Source organism: Lissotriton helveticus, chromosome 9 (assembly GCF_964261635.1).
Source record: "Lissotriton helveticus chromosome 9, aLisHel1.1, whole genome shotgun sequence".
Classification (NCBI taxonomy): domain Eukaryota; kingdom Metazoa; phylum Chordata; class Amphibia; order Caudata; family Salamandridae; genus Lissotriton; species Lissotriton helveticus.
This window is the reverse complement of record NC_136070.1, coordinates 276,702,566-276,725,118: the sequence shown is the minus strand read 5'-3', so window position 1 is coordinate 276,725,118 and position 22,553 is coordinate 276,702,566. Positions and strand designations below refer to the sequence as shown.

Sequence of the window (22,553 nt, the reverse complement as noted above, 5' to 3'; positions counted from 1 at the left end):
ATTGTATCAATTTGAATTAATTGAAACAAATAAAAATTCATTCATTCAGTTATTACTGACTATTGCCCCAAATCTTTCCCGTTTCTGAAATCTCTTTTTCCAACTCGTTTCACATTGCTTTACTTCTTCAGACTCTTTTGCACTGACATTCTACTTTCCTTCACTGTTTTGTGGGACAAAAGCAATAGCTGAGTTGCCCAACATCTGCAAGAGCTGGGAGCACTTGAAAGCAGCCTGAAAGGCAAGCACTCCTCAGATACTGAGCATCTTCGCTCATTCAAGAGACACTAGGATCCAATTTCAGACATCTAGTCATGCTGCACTTCCTTAACCGCATGACACAGCGTGTCAGCCTTTCCAGCCATCTGCTGCTACAGGGAACAAGGGGCTAGGAAAGGAATCAGGCGGTGTTAAAAAAGAAGTCAAAGATGCATCCCTCAGCTCGCTTCCTTGTCAATAAGCGCTTTGGCTGATCACCGTAGGCACTGAAAAAGATTTCAGTATGGAATTATTGTATTTTTTTAAGGTCAGTGGAGCATTTTGGGATGTGAGATAATGTACTTTGCAGGTCTTTGGCATTCTGATCTCAGATGGGTAAATGTATTTACACATGGTTCACTGAATGCGTTAGGGACCAGCTTGTAGTGTCAATAGTGAGCCTGTATGTGTTACATCCTCGTCAGGATGCTGAGAACCTGGTCGAATAAAGAGGATAGGACCAGATCGGGAGACATATGGACATGGACTGCCTTAAACTGGGCCTCAATGTGGACCTGTGGAATACACAAACTGCCTGAAACTCAGTGTAAGTAAGAAGTGGAAACTAATATCCAGTGTTGCAAGATTTCTAAACCAGAATCCATGGTCGCACAACTTTGGTGACAGAGAATTTGTTCTATGCAGCAGGGTTTGGGATTCAAGACCATTAAATCTCGGGAGCTCAACAGCCTGCCATGAGAGGGCTGCCTTAGGCCTGCCTAGAATGAAAGAGCTAACTGACTGCTTAGGAAGGACATCTGAAGTGCTTTAAGAAAGGGGGACTGTAGTGAGTTAAGGAAGAAAAATCTGAAGTGCCTTCACAAAAAGAAGTGTCTGCCTAAAACAAAGAGGGGCTGTGAATCAGCTAAGGAAGGAACATCTGAACCTGCCAACTGAGACTTGGGGAAGGATCTGTTAGGAAAGTAGGATCTGCTTCCATGGTTAGCCCCACTTATTTGCTTGATGTGATGCTGTTTTTGACTAGTCTGACTGGGATCCTGCTAATCAGGACCCCAGTCTATCTGTTTTCTCCCTAAACTGTTATGTTCAGTATCTAGGTACATCCCAGATTAGACACTGGGGTGTTCTTATCAGTCTCTAGTATATGGTACCCTTGTACCCTGGGCATAGGTACCCAGAGGTCTCCCATGGGCTGAAGCATGCATTATGCCACCCATGTGAGACCATACAAAATGGAACTACAGTCCTGCCATTGCAGACTGTGTATGTTGGTGCATACACCACTTACTATACATATAGGTTTACTATATCTAAGGGTCACAGGACTTAAAACCTATAAGTCAGCCCTAAAGCAGGCCTTTACAACCCCGAGGGCAGGGTGCTTGGTTCTAAGTGAGAGGGTGCCCCTGCAAGAGCAGGACACCCCTGCAGCCTACGGAGTCCATTCTCCTGGTTGTTAGTGAAGCAGTCATACACTATATAGAGGGGCTCCGCATAATCACGCGATGACCATCTCCAAAACGGCTGCAACAAATCCTATCATGTTTGGTATCAAACATGTTAGAATCATACCCCACACCATAAACGGTGTGGGAGGTAGGATTCCAAGGCTGGAAGTATTCCACAGGTCCACATTGAGGCCCAGTTTAAGGCAGTCCTTGTCCATATGTCTCCCGATCTGGTCCTATCCTCCATTAGGCTCTCAGTGTTCCTTGTAGCAGCCTTTTAGTCCCAGACAGCAATGCCTACCAGAGACACATTTCTGCCTCCGGGTGCTGAGCCAAACTCGAGCATGGGAAGGTAGAACAAAAGGCATCCTGTCACAGGGAGATGTGACCACCTCCCTGACAGGATTTATTGTATTAGGGCTGGGTGGGTGCCCTTGCCAGTGCCTGAAAGTCTGCATGAGGGGGCATATTTGTTGTCCCTGTGCATAATCCAGTTCAAACCAGTCCTGGGAGCCATTGGCTCCCACTCTGGCACGAAACTGGACAAAGGACATGGGAGTAACCTCCCCCTATCCAGATCCTCCCGACAGGGTCCCCTGAATCTTCCCAACCCTCTCCTTAGGGTACTTAAGGGCTTACCTGGGTATAGCTCCCTAGATTTGTTGTGGGATAAGATACAGAACTGAAACCACTGCACTTCTACCGTCTGGGCACTCTGGACTTGGCTGGACTTCATTTGAGCCTGACTTAGTCTCCCTTCCAGTCTGCTGCATCATCTGTGCCTGTGCATCATACAGGAACCTCCCAAGACCCGTGAAGCATTAAGGACTACCAAAGTAATCTTCCTTGGAGTGAAAGAGTCACTCCCCTGCATTTGCAGGCACTGCAACTAAGTCGACCGGTCTGCAGATCCTGAGCTCCTCCGGACGCAGTGGGCTCTGCAACACAGTTGGTGGTTTTCTCCAGCTCCTGAGGGCTGCTCTACCCTTTCACCAGGTTGGAGTCCAGTAGACCTCGTGGGGGTTGCAATAACTGAACCCCTGAGTACCACGTCCCCTTTGCAGTTGCAAAGGCTTGTTGACATCTTTGCAAGAAGATCTTTGGGCTCCAAGTAGCCCCAACCTCTAGCACCACCAGTGACCAGAATCTTTGGCCACACCACATCGTGTGCATTGAGGCTTGCATCTTTTAGGGAGCTGCTTTAGGTCCTCTTGCGACTCCTGTATCTCCGGCCTGTGGGTCCATTCGATGGTCACCTTTGTTTTCCTTGGGCTCCCCTGATTGCTCGGGCCTGCCCTGACTCCCGTTTGTGGTGAGTCCCCTGGACCTTGCTGGTCCTAACCGTGCACCTTCTTGACTTCCTGCTTTGGTTACATTTGCCAAAGCTTGCTGGTGCTCCCGCTGGACACCGACCCCTCAGCACTCAACATCCTTCATGGGACAGCTCATATCCAGGTCCTGGGCATCCTCAGCATCGCCTGGTCCTCGCAGCTGCAGAGTCAAGGTCACTGTCATCTTTCCTGAAGCACTCGACATCGGAGGGCATCCGTCTTCCAAGTCTCCTGGTCATCTCTGAGTGACATAGACAGCAGCAGCACTTTCCCGAAGTCCACCATTGGGTTCGATGGCGCTTTCCGACGCCAGTCCACACCCTGGGATAGGTAACTTGGGTTCCATGGTATCCACGGGTGGAGTGGCTCTCCAACCTTTTGTCTTCCACAGGGTTTCTTCAGGATCCACTGGGAAGGGTCCCTAATCTTTAAAAATCCAACCGCGACTTGCACATAGACTTGTACCGAGCACGTGGTCATGTTCACACACTGCACATGCTCTCTGTGGGGCCCCAATCTACTTACCTAGGGGGGTTCTGTGGGCCCCCAGCAATTCTACATCCTCTCTGCATTGTCTTGACTCGAGTTGTGGTTCTTATACCACTTTCTTAGTATATGGTTTGGTTCCCCCCTGGGGCCCACTGTGTATTAGTGCTATTTACTGTGATTTCTTTGCTTTAGTATTGTGTGCTTTATGTCTATCTTCGTAAGGGGGATACTGTAACGTACTAGATAGTGTTATATAATAAATACATATTTTTATAAATACTTTGTGTGGTTCTTTTTCATTTAATCTATACTATAAGATTGCATTCTGGTAAAACAAGATGCTTTACACTCCTTCAAGACTAAGCCTGAAGGCCGCTCTCCACAGCTACCACTTGGATAGCTTTCTAAGGTTGTCTGAGACCTCTTAAATCACCATAAGGGTTGTCTGGACTGGTGCAAGGTTCCCACTTACATTAGTAGACACCATATACCAGGACAGCTTCTCACAATCTGCATATTTTAGCTGGCATGTGAGGCCTGGAAAACCCCGCATTATGTGCTGCACTTGGAGTGTCTGTGGCCGCGTAGCATTGAAAGAAATGGACTAGCTGACACGCAGGTTTCCAGCCAAAGAAACCAAGTGCCTAGTAGTGTTAGGTGATAAAGAACTGTGACCATTTTCAGGGATTTTGACTGACAGACTCTAGCGCTGAAGGAGGTCCTGCCCCATGAAGGGACGTATCCTCCCACTGTTGAAGGTGATATCCACTGACGCATTGCAATCACTGCTGCGACCCAGGGTGAGCTGCAAGCTTTGTTTGGCTTTTGGACTTGTGGCTAGGCAGGAGGAAGATCCAGTGAAGAAAGGTCCACCTGACAGCACGCAGCACGACTGAGGGCAGCCGACTCATGAATTGCACTGACCTAGCATGTGCATTAGACACAAACCGCAACTACGTTGGTTGGGCTGAGGCAGAGTCACACATGACAGCATTTGGAAATAAGAAAAAGGACAATCTGAACACATAATCGGTGTGGGTGAGGATTTATTTTTACACACTGGCTTGAAAAACCAGGAGGCACCTGAATAAGTCCAGACTGTTGCCATGAATGTAGTCAGGGGGAACCCTCTTCAGTGGCCTGTGCAAAGACGCACACTAGCCAGAGTGGCGCAGCCCCTTCCCTATGCTGGCATCTTCATGTCTACTGTGCACAACAGCAACAACACAAAGGAAAGAAAGATGCTGTGCAGGGCGCAAAGCCAAGAAAGGGGGGCACTGCTTTGAAACACGCCCCGATATGGGTACTTCAGGAGCACAGACTGCAAATAGGTCTTACACTCATCAAACTATTAGGAAAGACCCTCACAAATGGGTACAAAGGGGGAGGGACTGCGAATGAAACATTCCCTGAAATAGGTACTCCAGGGGCAGAAAGAACAACTGTGCCTCACTTCACACAGACAGCAAAGAACCCGAGATGTTTTAAGGCATCAACAAAGGGGGCAATTACCCAGCCTTTATTTACATAGACCACACCTCATGTAAAGGGGCCTTAGACATACTCCTTGTTCTTTCTCATTCCACTTAAAGTCTCAAGATGATATGCGGTAAACAAACGACTGTTTCGTAACCTCGTGCATCCTCTACTCCATATCGAAGGCATGGCACTGAGTCTGGGCAATAGAACCCCCTCCGAGCAGAAAGAGGACGGTGCAGTGTAGTCAGATTGTAGGGTGCAGGTTTCTCCGGCGGTTGTCGTGCTTGTTGCAATCACAGCACACCCTTTCATTTGAAAGCGAGTAATTGCTACTTTCGCGGGGGAAAGAAGGCGATACGGAACATCAGCAACCTGCAGGTGCACAGAATGTATTTACTGCATGCAGGCGGGAGTGAGGAAGACCCGCCCACTCGTCTCCTAGCAACTGCTTCCAGGGGTTTCAGCACCTTACATAAGGGTGCCTGTCCCTCAGGCCAGTCACGCATCCCTTCATATTGTGGCCTACAGGCCCTCATTTCTCTTCTGCAGTAGGAGAGCTATGCAGCATGTCACGCTTGTAACTGGAGGAATATGCAGTGTCTGGTCCTGGACAAACTACCATGCCTTCCTCAATTTGAGTAGATCTAGTTAATAATATATATTCACTCTATGGGAAGAATTCAAGGGTCACATGGCTTTACCATCTTATCTGTAGAGGCTACACCCACCCCATCCACCACCACAGGCCTTTTTTTTGGATGTTTGGGAACATTCTTATTGAAGCCCACATAACATTTTTTCTCAAAGAGTATTACAATAAAATTTACACACTTTTCTCCCACATGCTGCATATTTTAGAGATAGCGAGGATATGTCTATTCACCCTGGAAGTTACAAAGAAAATAGACAAAAAGAAGCAGCATTTTGATTTATTTTGAAAAATGGGAAACAAGTAATTTGAAAGAAAACATAATTTTTCTAACATGGCATTAACAAAAGGTTTGCTGAGCTAGGATGTCCACTGGCTCAGCCTTCAGGAACAAGGAGTATGGTAAAAAAATAATATTTTTTTTGCCACAGTTTTTGCATTTTTCTAAGTGATAGTTAATTTTTCCTTTTCTGTGGTTTTTGCCTACTTGCAATTTTTGGTGGCGGCAGGAGTAAAACCCATGTGTAAACGCAGAAAGCTATCCATATCAAAAAAGTAGACAACATTCTAAATTCATTGAGGGCTCTAATGTATAGATAATTATTGATTTTCCAAAAGAAACTAATAACTGAAATAAACAAAAAAATGAAACAATAGAAATGGAGGACAACGTTTTCCTTTATAATTTCTTGCTCCAATGGCCACTTTACAAATTAATGCATTGTTAAATCCATCAGTGGTCAAAGGGCTATATAGTGTTTGTTGAATGTCCAAACAACATGCGATACATAGAGCCAACAACTGTGTTGCAGTTTATAATGACATTTAATTGTGTACTAATCATGCGGCAATTCATATGGTGATCTCTAATGAATAAAAAATGGGTATGAAGGAAATCTAAGTATTTTTTTTAAAAATAGGCCCAAGAAACCGAGTTTAGGAATAGTAGTTATTTGGATAACTCTGAATATGGGACGACCGATACTATCATTTGATTCAGAGGGCAATTTGCAAAATGTGATTTTTCTTGCACTTTGGCTTATATTTAGATGTCAAAATGGAAAGCAATTCAATTGATAATAAGAAATGTTCACCTATTCTGTATTCAGGTAATTGGCCCAGCCACACAAGTAGAGTACTGTTGTCATCAGGAGAACTGAAGGAAAACTGGGTGATGAGAATTCTGTACATCCCTGCATATTCTGGAAGTTTCCCTCAGAAATGTGAGGACAACGTGTGATTGTATCCAAAGATGAACATGTGTAGGATAATCTGGGCGAATAAATTTAGTGGAATCCACACCAACCTGGATTCCATTGGGTCTCTATGTTTCAGAAATACTAAATGTGTGTAGGGTTCACTGATTGCCGGCTGACCCAGAGCACGAAAAGTGCAGCCATTCCCCCCTCTCTGCTGCCCATATGAAAAACTAAAGCCAAACAAATCTGCTTAGGGAGAGCAGAAAGACTGTTGTGCCCTTTTTTTGGAGGGGGGAGGGGTAGGGGTGGTAGGGGACGGAGTTGCTGCCATGGCCCATTGACAGAGTTGTCTGCCCCATGGAACGGCCCCTTGCTAAGGCGGAGGAGCGTCACTCCACTGCTCTGCGAGGAACAAATGAAGGAAAACTAAAATGATAATAACCAACATTATCATTTTAATTGTCCGTTTCCTGGTGTGGGTGGGGCTCGACTGCCAGGACAGGGGCCAGGAGGAAGAGTGGTTTCTCCGCGCTAAAGTGTGAATAACTGTTTGGCAGGCCCTCTCGGGCCAACCATAACAGTCATGCGCACTTTGCATGTTCTGCACCCAGGCTGCATTACAGCCTGGGTTCAGAACATGCCCAGGCCCCCGTTCCCCATCTGAGTGCCAAACCACGGCGTTCATGCCAATCACAATGCTTTGCACCGTTGTGATTGGCTAAGACAGTCAGGAGCATGGGTGCTTTCTGGTTCATGCTTCCAGCGAGAGGTGGTGGCGAGCGGACTGATAGGTGGTGGGCTGCCGGGGGGTCAGCCTGAAGGAAAGTGCTTTTTAAAAATTATTTTAATTTACACCATCCCACCCCTCCTCCCCCGCCCCGTCACCGCGGGTAAATAGCGACCGGCACTGGCTGCCTCACTCCATTAAAAAAAAAAAAAATCTTCCTTTGTGTCTAGTGGACATCTTGCTCCCTTCACTGGGAAGGTTTGATTCGAAATAAACAACCAAAGTCAGCCCCCAATGGAGGGCAGAAAGACTGATGTGCCTTTTTGACAGGAGAGGGCACAGCCCGATGGACTGGCCCCACCCCATTTGGTTTAGAACATAACTTCCATGGTGTCTAATGGGCTTTCTAAGGGGGGGGTCACAAATGGGAAAAAAACCCTAATTAGCTCCCCAACAAGGGGCACAGGCTGACTGATGTCCTCCTTGGAGCACTGGACCATATTCATAAGGGATCACTTCTCCCAAACGAAATCCTAGGGTCTGGCGGATGGATCCCAGCTTGGGGTGATATCCAGGCAGGGACCCACATGGGAGAGGTATTGCTGGAAAGGGGACATTGTACTTTTCCAGGGTTAACAGTCGCACTTTCATCAGCGCTGAGGAGCTGAGCTATGCACCCCACGACAGTTCAAACTGAAAGCAGTTTGCACCTAACAGCACCAAATGCTTTCAGTTTAGGTTGTGTGACACCAGTATAGTGACAGTCACAAAAGCAAAAAACTATTACATTTGGGATGTAAGTGAAGTTCTTCCCTCGCAGCCCGGCTTTCTTTTTTTAAAACAAAATTCTTCTGGTACAAGCAACAGAAGGATTTTCTCCTTGAGTGTGATGGGAAACGATTCGCTGGTGGACATGAACAGTTTTTCCACTACATTAAAGAGGTAACAGAGAAAGTTTCTCCACCCACATGCTATCTTTTTTAGGCCTGGGATTTGACTACAGAGCTGTCAAATGGACCTTTAGTTGACCATATACAAAGAGTGGGATTTGGGTCCACCCCTTTCTTCAATCTAATTCTATTTCAGCCATTGGTCCCAAACATTGTCAATCATGTCTTGGCTCAGCCTAGCGGAAAATTCATCTATCACATAATTCTACTGGCTGCATGGCTGTATTTGTCTGCATCCACTCAAGTGCTTGCATTAAACTTCATGGTGGACTTGTTTACAACTTTAGCTCTCTTTTTCAGGTCCTACTGGCTCCCTTCTGTGTATCTCACTCAAATGAGTTAACGCTTTCTGAGTTAGCACACTAAACCTAATATGAAATAATTTTACATTTGTGCAACTGTAACTTTCTTCAGCCATATATTCCTGCTCATGTTAACAAAACCCTAAAGGAAGTGTCTGTGTCAGACGTTTTGAGCCTCTTTTTCACATCTTGGCACCAGAGAAGAAAAAGTTATGAATGGTTTGCTCAGGCGAAATGTTTACATTCTTATTGGAAACTAAAAATGGTATTCTTCCTTCCTCATAATCTCGGTCTTCGAACACCTCTATGCTCCCTTTATTTTATTCCAACATGTATTCCTCATTGCATAATGATTCATGAAATGCTCAAAACATGTTCCATGTCGTTGCTTACTGAGCATACTCCATCCCAGCTTTCTGGAGGACAATCTGGCCGGCTGGACCAGTGATACTATTTTTCAATTTGTTAATAACCACTTTCAGGCTTCGATTGGGATGTAGGCAGATTTAGTTTAACACAAAACCTGCTGGCTTTGCCAATGCTAGTTCGAATTTGAGACCATATTAACTCCGCAGATTTCAGACACGGGTGTGGGAGATAGTGCTTTGAATGGTCTGCCAAAAAGTAACGAAAAGTGTGTGGTTTCAACGTATTCTGGTATTAGGAGGGAAAACATGATGTGACCTATTCAACTCAGAAGGATACTTGCAGCAGCATTGTGAATCCAGCTCAATTTACAGACTACAGTCTTGGGCAAATGACACTAAATTGAGCAGCAATTGTCAAGGTGGCCTATGATGGTCATATAAGGTAGAAAAAAGGGTTAGGATTCTCTTGAGAAAGTGAAGCTAAAAGAAGCAGGACTGGGTCACGGTACAGGTCAGGTTTGGCCAAGAAGCAGCTTTAGAACTCAGCCACACTTTTGTAATAAATACTATATATCAAATAATACATAGGAGGTACTTTGGGATCAGCCCTCTTCAGTCACTGCTCTGTTGTTGTGTTATGCACATCTTGGTTCAGCCCAAAAGACAGATATGGAGCAGGCAATGTGTCAATAATCTCCAGCCATTACTTCGTTGACAATATAATTTACATTTTGGGTCAGCCTAAAGGACAGCCATTCAATGTCTGGAGTGTGAGGCAGTGCTTTAAGCTGTTTGTGTCTGATTGTGCATTGGATAGGGGGAAAGCACTGAGAGATAACTGATTCTGTCTCCAGCCACACAATGGCACATCACAGACCAGTCCTCCAGACAGCTGGGAACCTCTGTGCATGCGAAGGGCTGGAGGCAGTAGCACATCTTCTACAGTGCAAAAGCAGACTTGGCAGTCAACACTGGAGTAGCATCTGAGGCACTTCTTAGGGCTGAGCACGACTTAGGCTGTACTAGCATCAACACCTGTCGCTCTCAGGAGCTTATTAAATGAATAATTACCAGTGCCTGAGACTAATTCGAGCATTGCTTCCATCACTTTTTGTACACTTCAGTGTGACGCCCTAAGTGGCAAGGGTATGCCCAGATGTGGGTGCAGTGCATACTGTGCCTGCCCACCAAGCTATGCATTGCTAATGAGCCTTAATAAGTGAGAAACTGATCCTGATTTGCTTGTGTTCTACTTGAGGGAGGATCTGGCCTGGCAATACGGGATGAACTATTCCTATTGGAGCAGGGTCAAGAATGATTTGCTTATGGCTGGGTCCAAACTGAGGTGGCATGGTGTGTAAGATAACGATGGACTGTGATGCAGCCCATTTAATTACCTGTGGCTGAGATTAATTCAAACAATCCATCCATCAATTTATTGTATACTTAAATGTGATGCCCTAAACGTTCTGACATGCTCAGATGTGGGTCCCATGCACATTGTGCCACTGGAACAAAGCTATACCCGGCTGATGAGCCCTAATAAGAGTGAAACTAGTCCTGAGTTGCTTGTGTTTCAGTTCAGGTAGAACCTGCCCTGTCCTTTCGGGCTGGACTCTTCCCATTGGAGCAGGGTCATTACTGATTTACATATGACTGTGTCCAAACTAAGGTGGCATGGTATGCAAAATAACGATGGACTGGTTTGCGGCCCGAGTGCTGAGATTCATTCAAGCATTCCATCCATCACCTTTAGCATATTTCAGTGCACTCGGTCGTGCACTGAAGTAAAGTAAATTATGAAACTTGCCTGATAAAAATATAAATATAGCAATGTTTAGAAGTTACAAATACATTATAGCAAATTACCGTTCTTCACCGACAAGTGCATTAAAATTAACATTTATAGAGTTATCATTGAAACCACAATGGTTACGGGTTTGGAAAAGATTTGTTTTGAATTTACATATGAAGAGCATGGAGGGAGGGGCATTACGAATGTCTGGGGGACAGATATTCGAGGAACAGAGCACCCGCACTATGAACCTGCTTCTGGATCTTGGTTCTAGACTGAAATATTTGTATCTGTAAAGTGGAAGGGATGGGGTAGTTGGTGTTTTTATAGTTTAATAAATGCAAGTCAGGTGAGATATTTCACCCCATAGGTAATGCAGAGTATCTTAAATTTGATTCTAGTATTAGGAGGCAGTGGACACTTTTTAAGTCTCACCTGAGACTGCATTCACTGCTGCTTGCATTACATTTTGTTTACTTACAAGAGGCTTTCAGCCTGCCCATTACTCACCATTGGTTGGCTTCATCATCACTCTTATTTCCTAGCCTCTTATTGGTCAGCACATGCCATTTTCACCTTTTCTTCATGTGTTTGTCTCTTCCCTGAAGTATAGACCAAATACTGCTTCCTGCTTCCAATGGTTATGTGATATTTCAGATACGTTTTAAAAATTTAAGTTGCAGCGCTCCATAACAGTGAATGTATTTGCAGGCCATTTCCCCTCCTCCCCCATTCCTACTCAGTATTGTTGCTTAGCAGTCCTCCTCGGGCATTGTTACCCTGTCATCATTGCTTGCCCTGTGACCATTACCCTTCCACGTTGCTGCTTGACCCGTTCCTTCCTCCCCCCTTCCGTTGCCTGCCCAGTCCCCCTCCCACATTTTTACCCCATCGTTGTTGCTTACTCTATCCCATGCACCCTCCTATGTTGTTGCTTGAGCAGTTCACTCCCACCCCCTCCCTCTGTTATTGCTTCCCCGATAGTCTGCAGATTCCTCTGTTGTCTGTTCGTACCCTCAGCCCCTCCCCTCCATCGTTGCTTGTCCTGTTCCCTACAGCCAGAAAAAATAAAGCATTATGGCCATGGAGGTGTCATAGCGCTTTTTCTCCTTACCATTAGCAGAACAACAGGTTGAGCCTGTGTGAGATTTATTGGCTTTGTTGATGGTTTATTTAGCCATGTTGCACAGCAATATCCAAAACACATTTGCTGGTTTGAAAGAGAACTAGAGAGAGGCTGCTCCAGTGGTTATCCCTGAGTAGAAATCATCTAATCAAGGCGACAATGTCTTCCTCGTGGATGGTTAAAACAAAGTAACAGATGAAAACAAGCACTGGCAGAGCCAATAGGTCTGATATTGCCCGCCAGTTATTTGTCTTTGTCAATGCTTGTTTTATTTTTCCATGTTTTTTGTAAAACTTAACGGTTGGAAGAGGCCTTGGTCCTCGCTAAACTGGGCAAAAAGCTAAAATATTTTTTCCCCTCAAAAAGCATACACTGCCATAGTAGTCACTGGCACTGAAGGGAACTGCTTTGCTTGAGGATATGCTCAGAGCTAAATGTTGCCCCTCACAGTGAAGTTAACCAATGGCTGAAGTGGGCCGACCCATTTCCCCATTCCATATTCACAGAGGGAATAAGAAAGAAATGTGAATAACAACCGCAGACCAACAGATGATGGGGATGGCCGACAGCCCCAATAAGGAAATATATTTGAACATATTTTATATAATTTTAGTAAAATCAAAAGGTCTTGGCAAATTCCAGACTTAATATAATAATAATTAAAACACAGACACATAAACAGCCTTGGAGACAACAGGTGACAGATTGGCAAATCCCAGTAAGAGCATGCCCTGCAAAAGACCCAGTAAAATTAAAGACTGCAAGTGCACAATCCCAGACTATGGTAGTGCATTTAGGCAGACAAGCATTTTGTAAGTAAACTTGTGAGAACTACGCATTTTCGTATGTAAAAAAAACCAAAAACTGTTAATTCCTGCAAAAATAAGCACTGAAAAGATAATTAATAAACTAATAAAAAACGGAAATTACCCTTTTTATTCAAAAAACACAAAATTGGTCAATATGGGTTGAATAACAGTGACAAGCAACTGGGCTCTAACACAGAACCATGGTAAACTGCCTTCACCCCGCATCCGTGACACTGCATGCTGTCACAATGCGGTTGTAACAACAACCGCGTTGTGACAACGCATACCATTACCCTGCAAGTCATTACAACGACTTCCGGAGGGGGGAGAAGGCGTTGGATTTAAAATCCAACACCTTCCCTACAGTCCGTAACAGACTGGAGTTGGAAAAGTAAATTTTACTAGTCGTTGTAACAAATTGCGGGGTAATGGTATGCGTTGTCACAACGCTGTTGTTGTTACGACCGCGTTGTGACAGCATGGGGATAATGGTATGCAGAGTGAAGAGGCATATTCCAGAACCATAGATATAACCAATATTCCCTCTAATTATTTTCCTACCTGTGTGGCAAAGAAGGGTCTTTGTGCACCAAAGACGTGAAATATTACAGTGCAAGTGAGTGCAGCATATGAGGATCTAAAATCAGTAATGTTTCTCCCACCAAAGATTTATTTGAAAATCAAAGTAAAATGAAGCATTTTGGTTCAGTTTAGTTGCACGTAATAGTCACATGTTCTCGAGACACTTGTAATTTCATCACAAATTATTTCTCATCTAGCATTATGTAAAGATACTTCACCAATGGATCACTTTGCAATCTCTCTGTTATGGAAGAATGTTAGTTCACACAAAAAACCTGAGTATTTTGACATCTGATCTAAGATATCTCCTCGTTCACTTCTATCTTCAGGTTCCATGTATCCATTGCATTACACGGAATTTGTCCCCTAACGTTCACAAACATCTTATTAAAAGTAGTGTTAGGTACAATCCTCAGACCAAGAAGTTACTCAACTTCTGGTGGGTTGTGAACAACAAACTCACATGTCACATCTAATCAACATTAGCTGTAAGCATGTCAAATGGTAATTGCCCGACAACTATTATAGTAGTTCTTCTATCCCCCCCAATAAATGTCTGTCTTAACAGGGACTTTGGCCTATATACATTTAGAACATGTATTGGAATCAAAACAATGGCAGCATATCCCCTTTTCTACAAAGGCTCTAACCAAACTACTAGATATTGTAATTTACCCACTGTTTCAGATACGTGGTTATATATATTTTAGGGTCTGGAAGGCATGTTTTTCAGCAGACATGACATGACTGAGGAAGGTGAAACACAGGGCTTTTGTTCACCAAAATAAAAACATTTTGCCATTGCAAGAGCGCAAAACAATACCCAATCAAAACTACTTACAAGCTTGACTACATAGGGGCCGATTACGATGTCCTCGTAAGCTTTACGACCGCGGTTGGCGGCTGTCCGACCGACACAGTCGGTGTGTGTTCCGACCACCTAATTACGAGGCCGGCGGTCAGAGCGTAAACCGGTCGATCATTCCGACGCAGTTCCGGCCAGCTCTCGGAGTCTTCCGACCCATCAGAGCCACACAGTAATCCCCTATGGACGACGTTTCCGCTGTCAGGATTACGAAGTCTGTTTTCTATACCCTTTCCGTGCCGGCCTTTCGAACACGGAATGGCTGTCGGGAAGAGACTTTGGGGGCCTCTAGCAGGGCCCCATTGCCTCCGTGGCCTACGGTGAATATATGTTACAACACAAACAATTACAACACATGCCTTTACAACAGGGTTTTTACATAGCAACTACCATTACAACGCATACCATTACAACGCATAATACTTTTGGGGCAACAGTGGGGTAAGTGTTGGATAGTGTAGGGGTAAAAATTACTATTCCCACTCCAGTGAGTGCAACAGTAGGGTAAGTGTTGGATAGTGTAGGGGTAAAAATTACTATTCCCACTCCAGTGAGTGCAACAGTAGGGTGAGTGTTGGATAGTGTAGGGGTAAAAATACTATTCCGATGTCCCCCAAAACTCATACCCACCCTAAAACTAAAAAAATCCCCATTACTTACCTTATAATGCGTTGTAAAGACATGCGTTGTAATGGCATGCATTGTAATGGCATGCATTGTAGTGACATCGCAATTAAGGAATACCTTCCCATTCATTCCTATGGGCCGGGAGGCCCATAGGAATGAATGGGAAGTCATTCTCAATTTGCGACTCGCAAATTGAGAATAATGTCAAGGGTGTCATAAGGACACCCAGATGCACCCCTGAAATGAGCATGTGTGCGCATATGGCGCACATACATGCCCTAAGGGCATGTATGTGCGCCACATGGCACCTTTAAAATTGCCAAAAAAGTGAATTTTTTTAAAGAAATCGCAAATTACCACCAACTTGAAGGTGGTAATTTGCAATTTCTTAAGGAGAAATCACACAACTTGGGTGCTTGTTACATAACATTTAAGGAACGGCAATTGGCGAATCCTTAAATGCTTACGCAAAATTAAGGAATCGCAAAATGTGCGATTCCTTAATATTGCGATGTGATTTTGCTCTTACATCTCGTTTTGCGAATTTTAAGTCGCAAACGCTGTTTTTTGCGATTTGCAGCATTTGCGACAAAAATTTGTTTCATACATATGCCCCCCATGGTATCACTCACCTCGGCATTGGTCACAGGAACTCGGTCAATGCCCTTGCTGACGGTTTCCCAGGACCTGGAAGTAATCATACAGGCCAAGAGGGGGTACATGTCTCCAGCTCCAAGCTCCTGGCTGTGCTTCTGCACCCCCTTCATGTCGGCATTGATCAGGGCCTGCCAGAGCCGGCAGTAATCCATGCGGAACTTTTCAGATAAGACCTAAAGGGATTAAGAAAGCAAGGAGTCAAGTTAAAGACAATGAGGGAGGCAGGGAGGGAGGGAAACAAGATGCCCGCAAAGGGGTGTGACTAGGGGTTAGATAAGGAATGAGACATGCTACAAGCAAAGGGAAGAGAGAGATCGTGGGAAGGGAAGAGGACCTGAGAAAGGTTAGAACGGCAGAAAGAAACACAATAAGAAGCAAAGAAAGAGGCGTGGAAGGAAGGAGGCAAGTAGAGATACAAAGAACATGTTAAGGTGCAAAGAAAGTCACTGGGCAACGAGTGAGAGAAAGGAGGGGGTCAAGTGAAAGAGGCAAGAAAGAAACAAGGAATGGCAAAATGATGAATATCGGTTAGTTTAAGGATCTACGAAAGGGACAAAGGAGACAAGGAGTGTAGTGGAGGCAAGGAACAAGAGAGAGAGAGAGAGACAGTGCACGAGAAGTGACGCTTGGAAACTTGGAACAAGGTAAAGAAAGGGGTCATGAACAATGCAAAAAGTAAGGCAAGGATTGAGGCAAATGGCGAGGCAAGGACCACGTCAAGAAGGCAAGAATGGTGTAAGTCGAATAATGAGAGAAAGGCAAGGAAGAAAGTGAGGAGCAAGAGAAGGTAGGAAACAGGAACCGATGTAATGAATTAAGTAAACAGCGAGGCAAAGAGGGAGAGTGGCAAGGAATAAAATAAAAAAAGAATTGAGACAAGAAAAGAAGCAAGCAATGAAGAAAAGAGTGACGCAAGAAAGGAGAATTAAAAAAAAGTGGTAATGACTGAGACAAAGAGCGAAGCCAAAGGAAAGGCAATACAAAAAGACTGAGGCAAGGAGTTTGCAGTGGAACAAAGTAAGAAGAAAGGCGAGGAGATCACTAGAACTTCTGCTAAGGGTAATGAGAGGTGCAAATGGTGAGGCAACAAGTGAGGCAAAGAGTCAATGAGTACGGAAATAGAGGGGAAATGACTGAAGAAGCCAGAGCAGCAAATAAGGATAAAAGTGAAGACGATGATAAGAACAGGAATGAGACAATAAGAAAAGCAAGAGGAGAAGCCAGAGGCAAAGATACAAGGAAAAGATACAAGGCAAGACAAGGCAAGGAGCAAAATAAGATGTGAGCAGGGGGAAGGACCAAACAATGGTCTAGCAGGGAGAGACACAAGGTAAGTTAATAATTGAAGCAAGGGACAACGTGAAGAATTGTGTATAATCTGGGCAAGGATTAAGGCAACCTCAAGGCAAAACAACGATCAATACAAGGTGCAACACAAATAATGAGGTATGGAATAAAGCAAAGTATGAAACAAGTGTCAGGCAAGGTACAAACCTAGGAGAAAGACATGGAAGAAAGAAAGGAAACAGCTCAGGAGTGAGAGTGGGAATAAATCAAGTAGCGGGCAAACAACAAATAAGACATAGGGCCATATGTATCAAGGAACCAATTTGCAATTCTGTAATAGCGATTTTTAAGAAATCGCTATTTCAGAATCGCAAAATGGTATGTATCAATTAAGGAATACTTTCCCATTCATTTCTATGGGCCAGGAGGCCCATAGGAAGGAATGGGAATTTTTTCTCAACTTGCGATTCGCAATTTGCGAATCGCACATTGAGAATGATTTCAAGGGTGCAGGGGTGTCCAAAGGACACCCTGTTGCACCCCTGAAATAAGCATGGGTGCACATGTGGTGCACATACATGCCCTAAGGGCATGTATGTGCGCCACATGGCACTTTGAAAAATGCTGAAATGTGCATTTTTCAAGGAAATCACAACTTACCACCAACTAGAAGTTGGTGGTAATTTGCGATTCCTTAAGGGCATTAATACATTGCATTTAAGGAATGGCAAAATTTGCGATTCCTTATTTTGCACCCAAATTCTTTCATACATACCATTTTGCGAAAATGAGTTTGCAAACGCCGAACTTCGGCGTTTGCGAACCCATTTGGCCTTGATACATATGGCCCATAGTGCTTAGAACAAGCCAAAGAGTGAGTTACAGAACAAGTCAGAGTAGAAAAAGCGTATGGAAAAGTAAAATGAAGCAAGAGGTATAATAAGGTGCAAGACAAAGGGCATATTTAAAACCATGTATCACTACATATGCCTCCTATTCAGATGGAAAAGGCTAGTCCCTGTTATAAACATATGGGAAATAGTCATACTACACATAGTGTAAACTACAAACCGAATAATCTCCTGGTGCTTTAATAATATCTGTTAATATTAGTCAACTTGATAGAACTAATATGGCAAGAAGGCCAAAAAGAATAAGGCCTGATTTAGAGATTGGTAGATCGGATACACGGTGACAAATGTGACGAATAATCTGTCTGCCATATTACAAGTTCAACAGGTTATATAATGCACTTGTAATAAGGAAGTAGGGGTGTAACGCAAGCCCCTGCAGTGCAGGGAGGGTCCCATTCCTCCAGGAGCCCCCCAACCATTCAAATAGGGCCTCATTTAGCCCAAGTCCTATGAATATCTGCGAGATATGGGAGACTCAGGGGGACCCTCCCCATACTGTACAGGGCCCCCATCATTTTCAGTTACGTCACGGTACGGAGGACTGGCTAGTCTTCACATTTGTCACAGAGAATCCCATCTGCCAAACTCTAAACCAGGCCCTGAGTTGCCATCTTTAGGTAACATTCTTTCTGACAGATATGGAGACTCCCGCAGACTCTTTACTTATACCCATTCCCAGGAGTCACACTGGATTGAGACAGGTTATCTTAGCCAATCTCCATCACCTGCCACGTGCTGCTCCCCAAATTGAAAGCAGCATCTCATAGCTACAATGATGTGCCTACTGCCATAAAATGCACTACATGCACGGTGTGATCAGTTCTGGCCACTTCCCACATTCCCAACAAATCTAAAGATGAATAAAAGACAATAAACAATAGCAGAAGTATGCTATATTAAGGTAGGATAAGAGCAACTGAGGTATCTGAAAGTCGTCATATCCATCAGAAAGAATGTTGCAAAAGGTAGGTAAGTTGGTCTTCCAGCAAATATTAATGCCTTCAGATCCCTTACTTGAAGTTTTTCCAGGAAATGCAAAAGGAGTGGACTGAGGGCAAAGCTTCACTGTAAGTAGGAAAAGACTGTTACACTGCCCTCACAAACTGAGAAGGAACATGGTCACACCTCCAGACAATAATGCTGCATGAAAGAGTGAAGAAAGGTGTAAGTAGCAATATTACCTTCTTTCACACTATCACAATCTAGCCCTGCCTAAAATAAGACATCATAATGAAAAATATTGAAATAAGCTGTGCTTCAGAGGCAGAGCTTGACGCGTACTAAGATGGCTGCTCCCTGAATCCTCTCCGCACCTCGCCAGCCATACTGTCCCATTTGCCCAATCCTGGGGTTCCACTGCCCGGCTTCCATCAATGGCAGAGGTGCACATCATAGGCGCCACTGGGCAGAAACATCATATTGGGCTGGCAGGTGATTGCAGCCATGGGTGGAGCAGCATCACTGGCCTCTCCTGGACCCTCAGCAAGGCGCCTCACCCCTGAGGCACATCCCCCCCGGACTCTCTCTCAATCCAGCCATGACCATCGTAGGCCTGACACAACTACGTTGAGGGGCAGCGGCGCTGACACGACGGAACTGGAACACCTTTGCACTGTGAGTAAGTCTGCGCCTGTGGGCAGACCTAGTCTTCGTGGATTGTAGTGGCTAATCCAGGGCCCCTGCAAACTGCCTCCCTCTGAAGTTCAGTCTTTAGACGGCCCTCGCCCCCTTCAGGGATAGTGTGCATGGTGTAGATGACATCAGCATTTGGCCCTGGGGCTACTTTCGGCTGACCTTCCCTGCGTGTGTGCCTTAAGGCACCATTGAACGCCAGCATCATCGCGGCCCCTGGGGAGACAAGGGGCTGCAGATAAACCTGCTCTGGACCGGCCTGCTGGAGACCCTATGGGTGTGAGGACCCCACCAGGTGACCCCCCCCCCTACCCATAGCAGACAAGTGACGGGCTGTGGACATGGGTAATGAGCCTACCTCAGGAAGGCACACCAGGGGGAGTGAGCATTGCTCCCCTGCCCTTGCCCCGGTTACCGTACCGACCCCCTCCCAACCCCCCTGCTCAAGCAACAGCTGTAGTAGAGATGATCCAGAGATAGATTGCAATATCAATAGGGAAGGAGTGGTACTCACTCACTCCTGCCCCAGATAACCCGCCTTCCCCTGCTATAGCATCATAAACAGAAGGTAGAGACTGAGGAGTCATCTCATCTAACACACTCCACAACTTGTACCTTCCCCAGATTATACCCAGGAGAAGACCTGTCCTACTAACTATGGCCACCTGACAGCAGGAACTGGCCTTCACCAGCTGCCTACAACCAGGAGCAGCATCTCTGCCGAGGACGACCTTTCAAGTTTAGCTCCACCAGTCCTCGCCCATTTCTATAACCAGATGCTGTAAAGCACGCCCAGGCTGCTGATCACCAGGGATAATGGGGGATTACCTGAACTCTTCTGGCACTGGCTGGACAACGTCCAGATTTCTCGCTCCTGAGGGGAACTGTCGATCGACACTGGAGGAAGACCACCACCCCCCTTTTACCTGACCATGGAGAGGTTTCCGTAGGCCCTCCATTGCATCCTCTGTGAGACTCTTCTTCCCCTCTCCTCAACCTCTCTCTTGGCCAGGGGGTCAGCTCGATCTGCCTCGGGTGCCTGAGACCCTGAACCCGCGTGTTCTGTCCACACCTGCTCCACCTGCATGTAGATCTATTGGCAACCTGCCCCCAGCTGCTCTTCTGGGAAGCGGTCAATTCCTCCCAGCCGCCTCTGAAAGCAACCCATCCCCGACGACACCTGTACCCACTGGCCCAGACATGAAGGCGCTTCTCAATTAAATTTCATGTATCGGATCCACTCTCACAGCAATGGACGATAAAATGTCTGATCTCATGTCAAAGGTTAAGTCAATGAGGTACGACATGTTGACAATTCGTACAATACCGGATAGGGTGGATAACCCCCTAGATGCCATTGAAGTCCAGTACGATCGTCTCCCATACTGAGGATGAGATATCAAATATCTCCACTGGAAAGTGACTGACTCGGAGGAAAGTGCAAGAAGGGATATTTTCCAAATATATGGAGTGCCTGAGGGTCTGGAAAAATCTGACATAATTGCCTACCTAACATTCATGCTCCCCAGATCACCTTCATATGTGCCTCCCAGAATTTTAGCAGACACACTCAGTCTAATCACGCTGCGCCTCCAAAACAAAGACCCCTCTCCCAATCATTGCCTGCATGGTGTGCCACCAGCAAACATGAGCAATCCTGCTAAGGAGTCAGAGGCCCTCCTCATTGGCGATATCAGGATCTCATTCGCAGCAGACTACTCAGCGGCAACAAACGCCCAGTGCAGGAGGTTCCTGGAGCTCGATCCTAGGTTGAGACACTGGGATTTAAAATATGGCCTGCTGGACACGGGTAGGATAAAGGTGAATTTCAAGGGACAAACCAAGAATTCTTGGACCCCTGTGATTTAGAAGCCTTCCTGGATTCACTGGTGGAGTACCCAATGCATATGGCTTCATCAGTCTCCAAAGACAGCACCAAACAGGATGATTCGCTTTCCACTTGGAAACCCCCTCGCTACCAACCCGGCACCTCTTAGTGGGCGGGGCACCCAGAAGGGTATCAGACAGAGCTGGGCTCCATCATGTGGTGCAGGCACTCCATAAAGACAGGGACAGCGACAAATTGTGCTCTCTGCTGAAGCAACTTTTCATCGCCTGTTTTTGACGCCAGTTTACTATGAGTGTTTATGAATTTGAAATTCTGAGTTGTTTGCATGAAGACCGGGAAAACAGGGAGCTGGAGTCGATTTAGTCACCCCTTCCCTGCGGCACCTCCATTCTGCTGGATGAGCGGCACACACCAGGTGCCCCCCCACAACACTGGGCACCCTCCCCCTTTCACACCACAAACTGGAACTGAGTGCGCAGGTGGCACCACCTTAGTTTTAGTCTAGCCCCTTTCCCTCTCGCAGAGAGGCCGCTTACCTATGCTGGCTGTACCCTGTAGTGCCCTTCTGATTTTCATAGCCAGGCAGTCTATCCACCCCTCATCACTCCCTTCCTCCTCCACCAATGAAAGCCTAGGGGTTTCCCCACCTCTTCTTATCTGACTAATGGAATGGGTTCTGGCTTGGCCCCCATGTGGCACAGGCACAAGCTCGAGTTTGAATGTTGCTAGTCTGCCCTCTTTTCATTTCCCCCTAGTTCTGCTTTCCCCCTTCTCCCCATCCCCTTCTCCAGCTTCCCTGCCCCTGCTCCGTTCCTTTGCCTCAGCTCCATTGGCCTCTGCACCTTATGTCTCTGAGAGACCCTTCCCACCCTCAGCGTCTCCTGCTTCCTCTCTACACCTGGCCCTGGGATTATCCATGCCCCAGCAGTAGTGTCCCTGAACGTTAATGGCTTGACCATGTAAAACAAATACAAGAAAGTTTAGGACTACTTGCCACTGTAACCGACAAAGCTCATTTTCTTCATTGCCTTTTGCAGTTTCTGAGGGAGTTTCGGAGGACACCTGCATTAAAGGGGGCTGACTGGAATCTGGCTCCAGACCTGATCCTGGACAGGTCTGGGTGGATGGACGTCCAACATAGATGTGCCAGGACACTACTCTCTGACCTTCTTGATGGCCATGCTCTTTGCGATGTTTGGCACCTACTCAACCTGTCCCATAGGGACTACAACTTCCTCTTTTGCACCCA

At 45.7% G+C, this 22,553-nt stretch overlaps 1 protein-coding gene across 2 annotated transcripts in view; it reads right to left on the bottom strand.

Moving 5' to 3' along the window:
• The window catches only part of ADCK1 (aarF domain containing kinase 1), an 855,153-nt gene that overhangs the window by 71,315 nt on the left and 761,285 nt on the right, over nucleotides 1-22,553 (bottom strand). For both annotated transcript variants that reach the window (XM_078659980.1, XM_078659979.1), the window contains exon 9: nucleotides 15,598-15,795. In XM_078659980.1, the coding sequence (XP_078516106.1) occupies nucleotides 15,598-15,795 (198 nt within the window). The remainder of the gene's footprint in view (nucleotides 1-15,597; nucleotides 15,796-22,553) is intronic.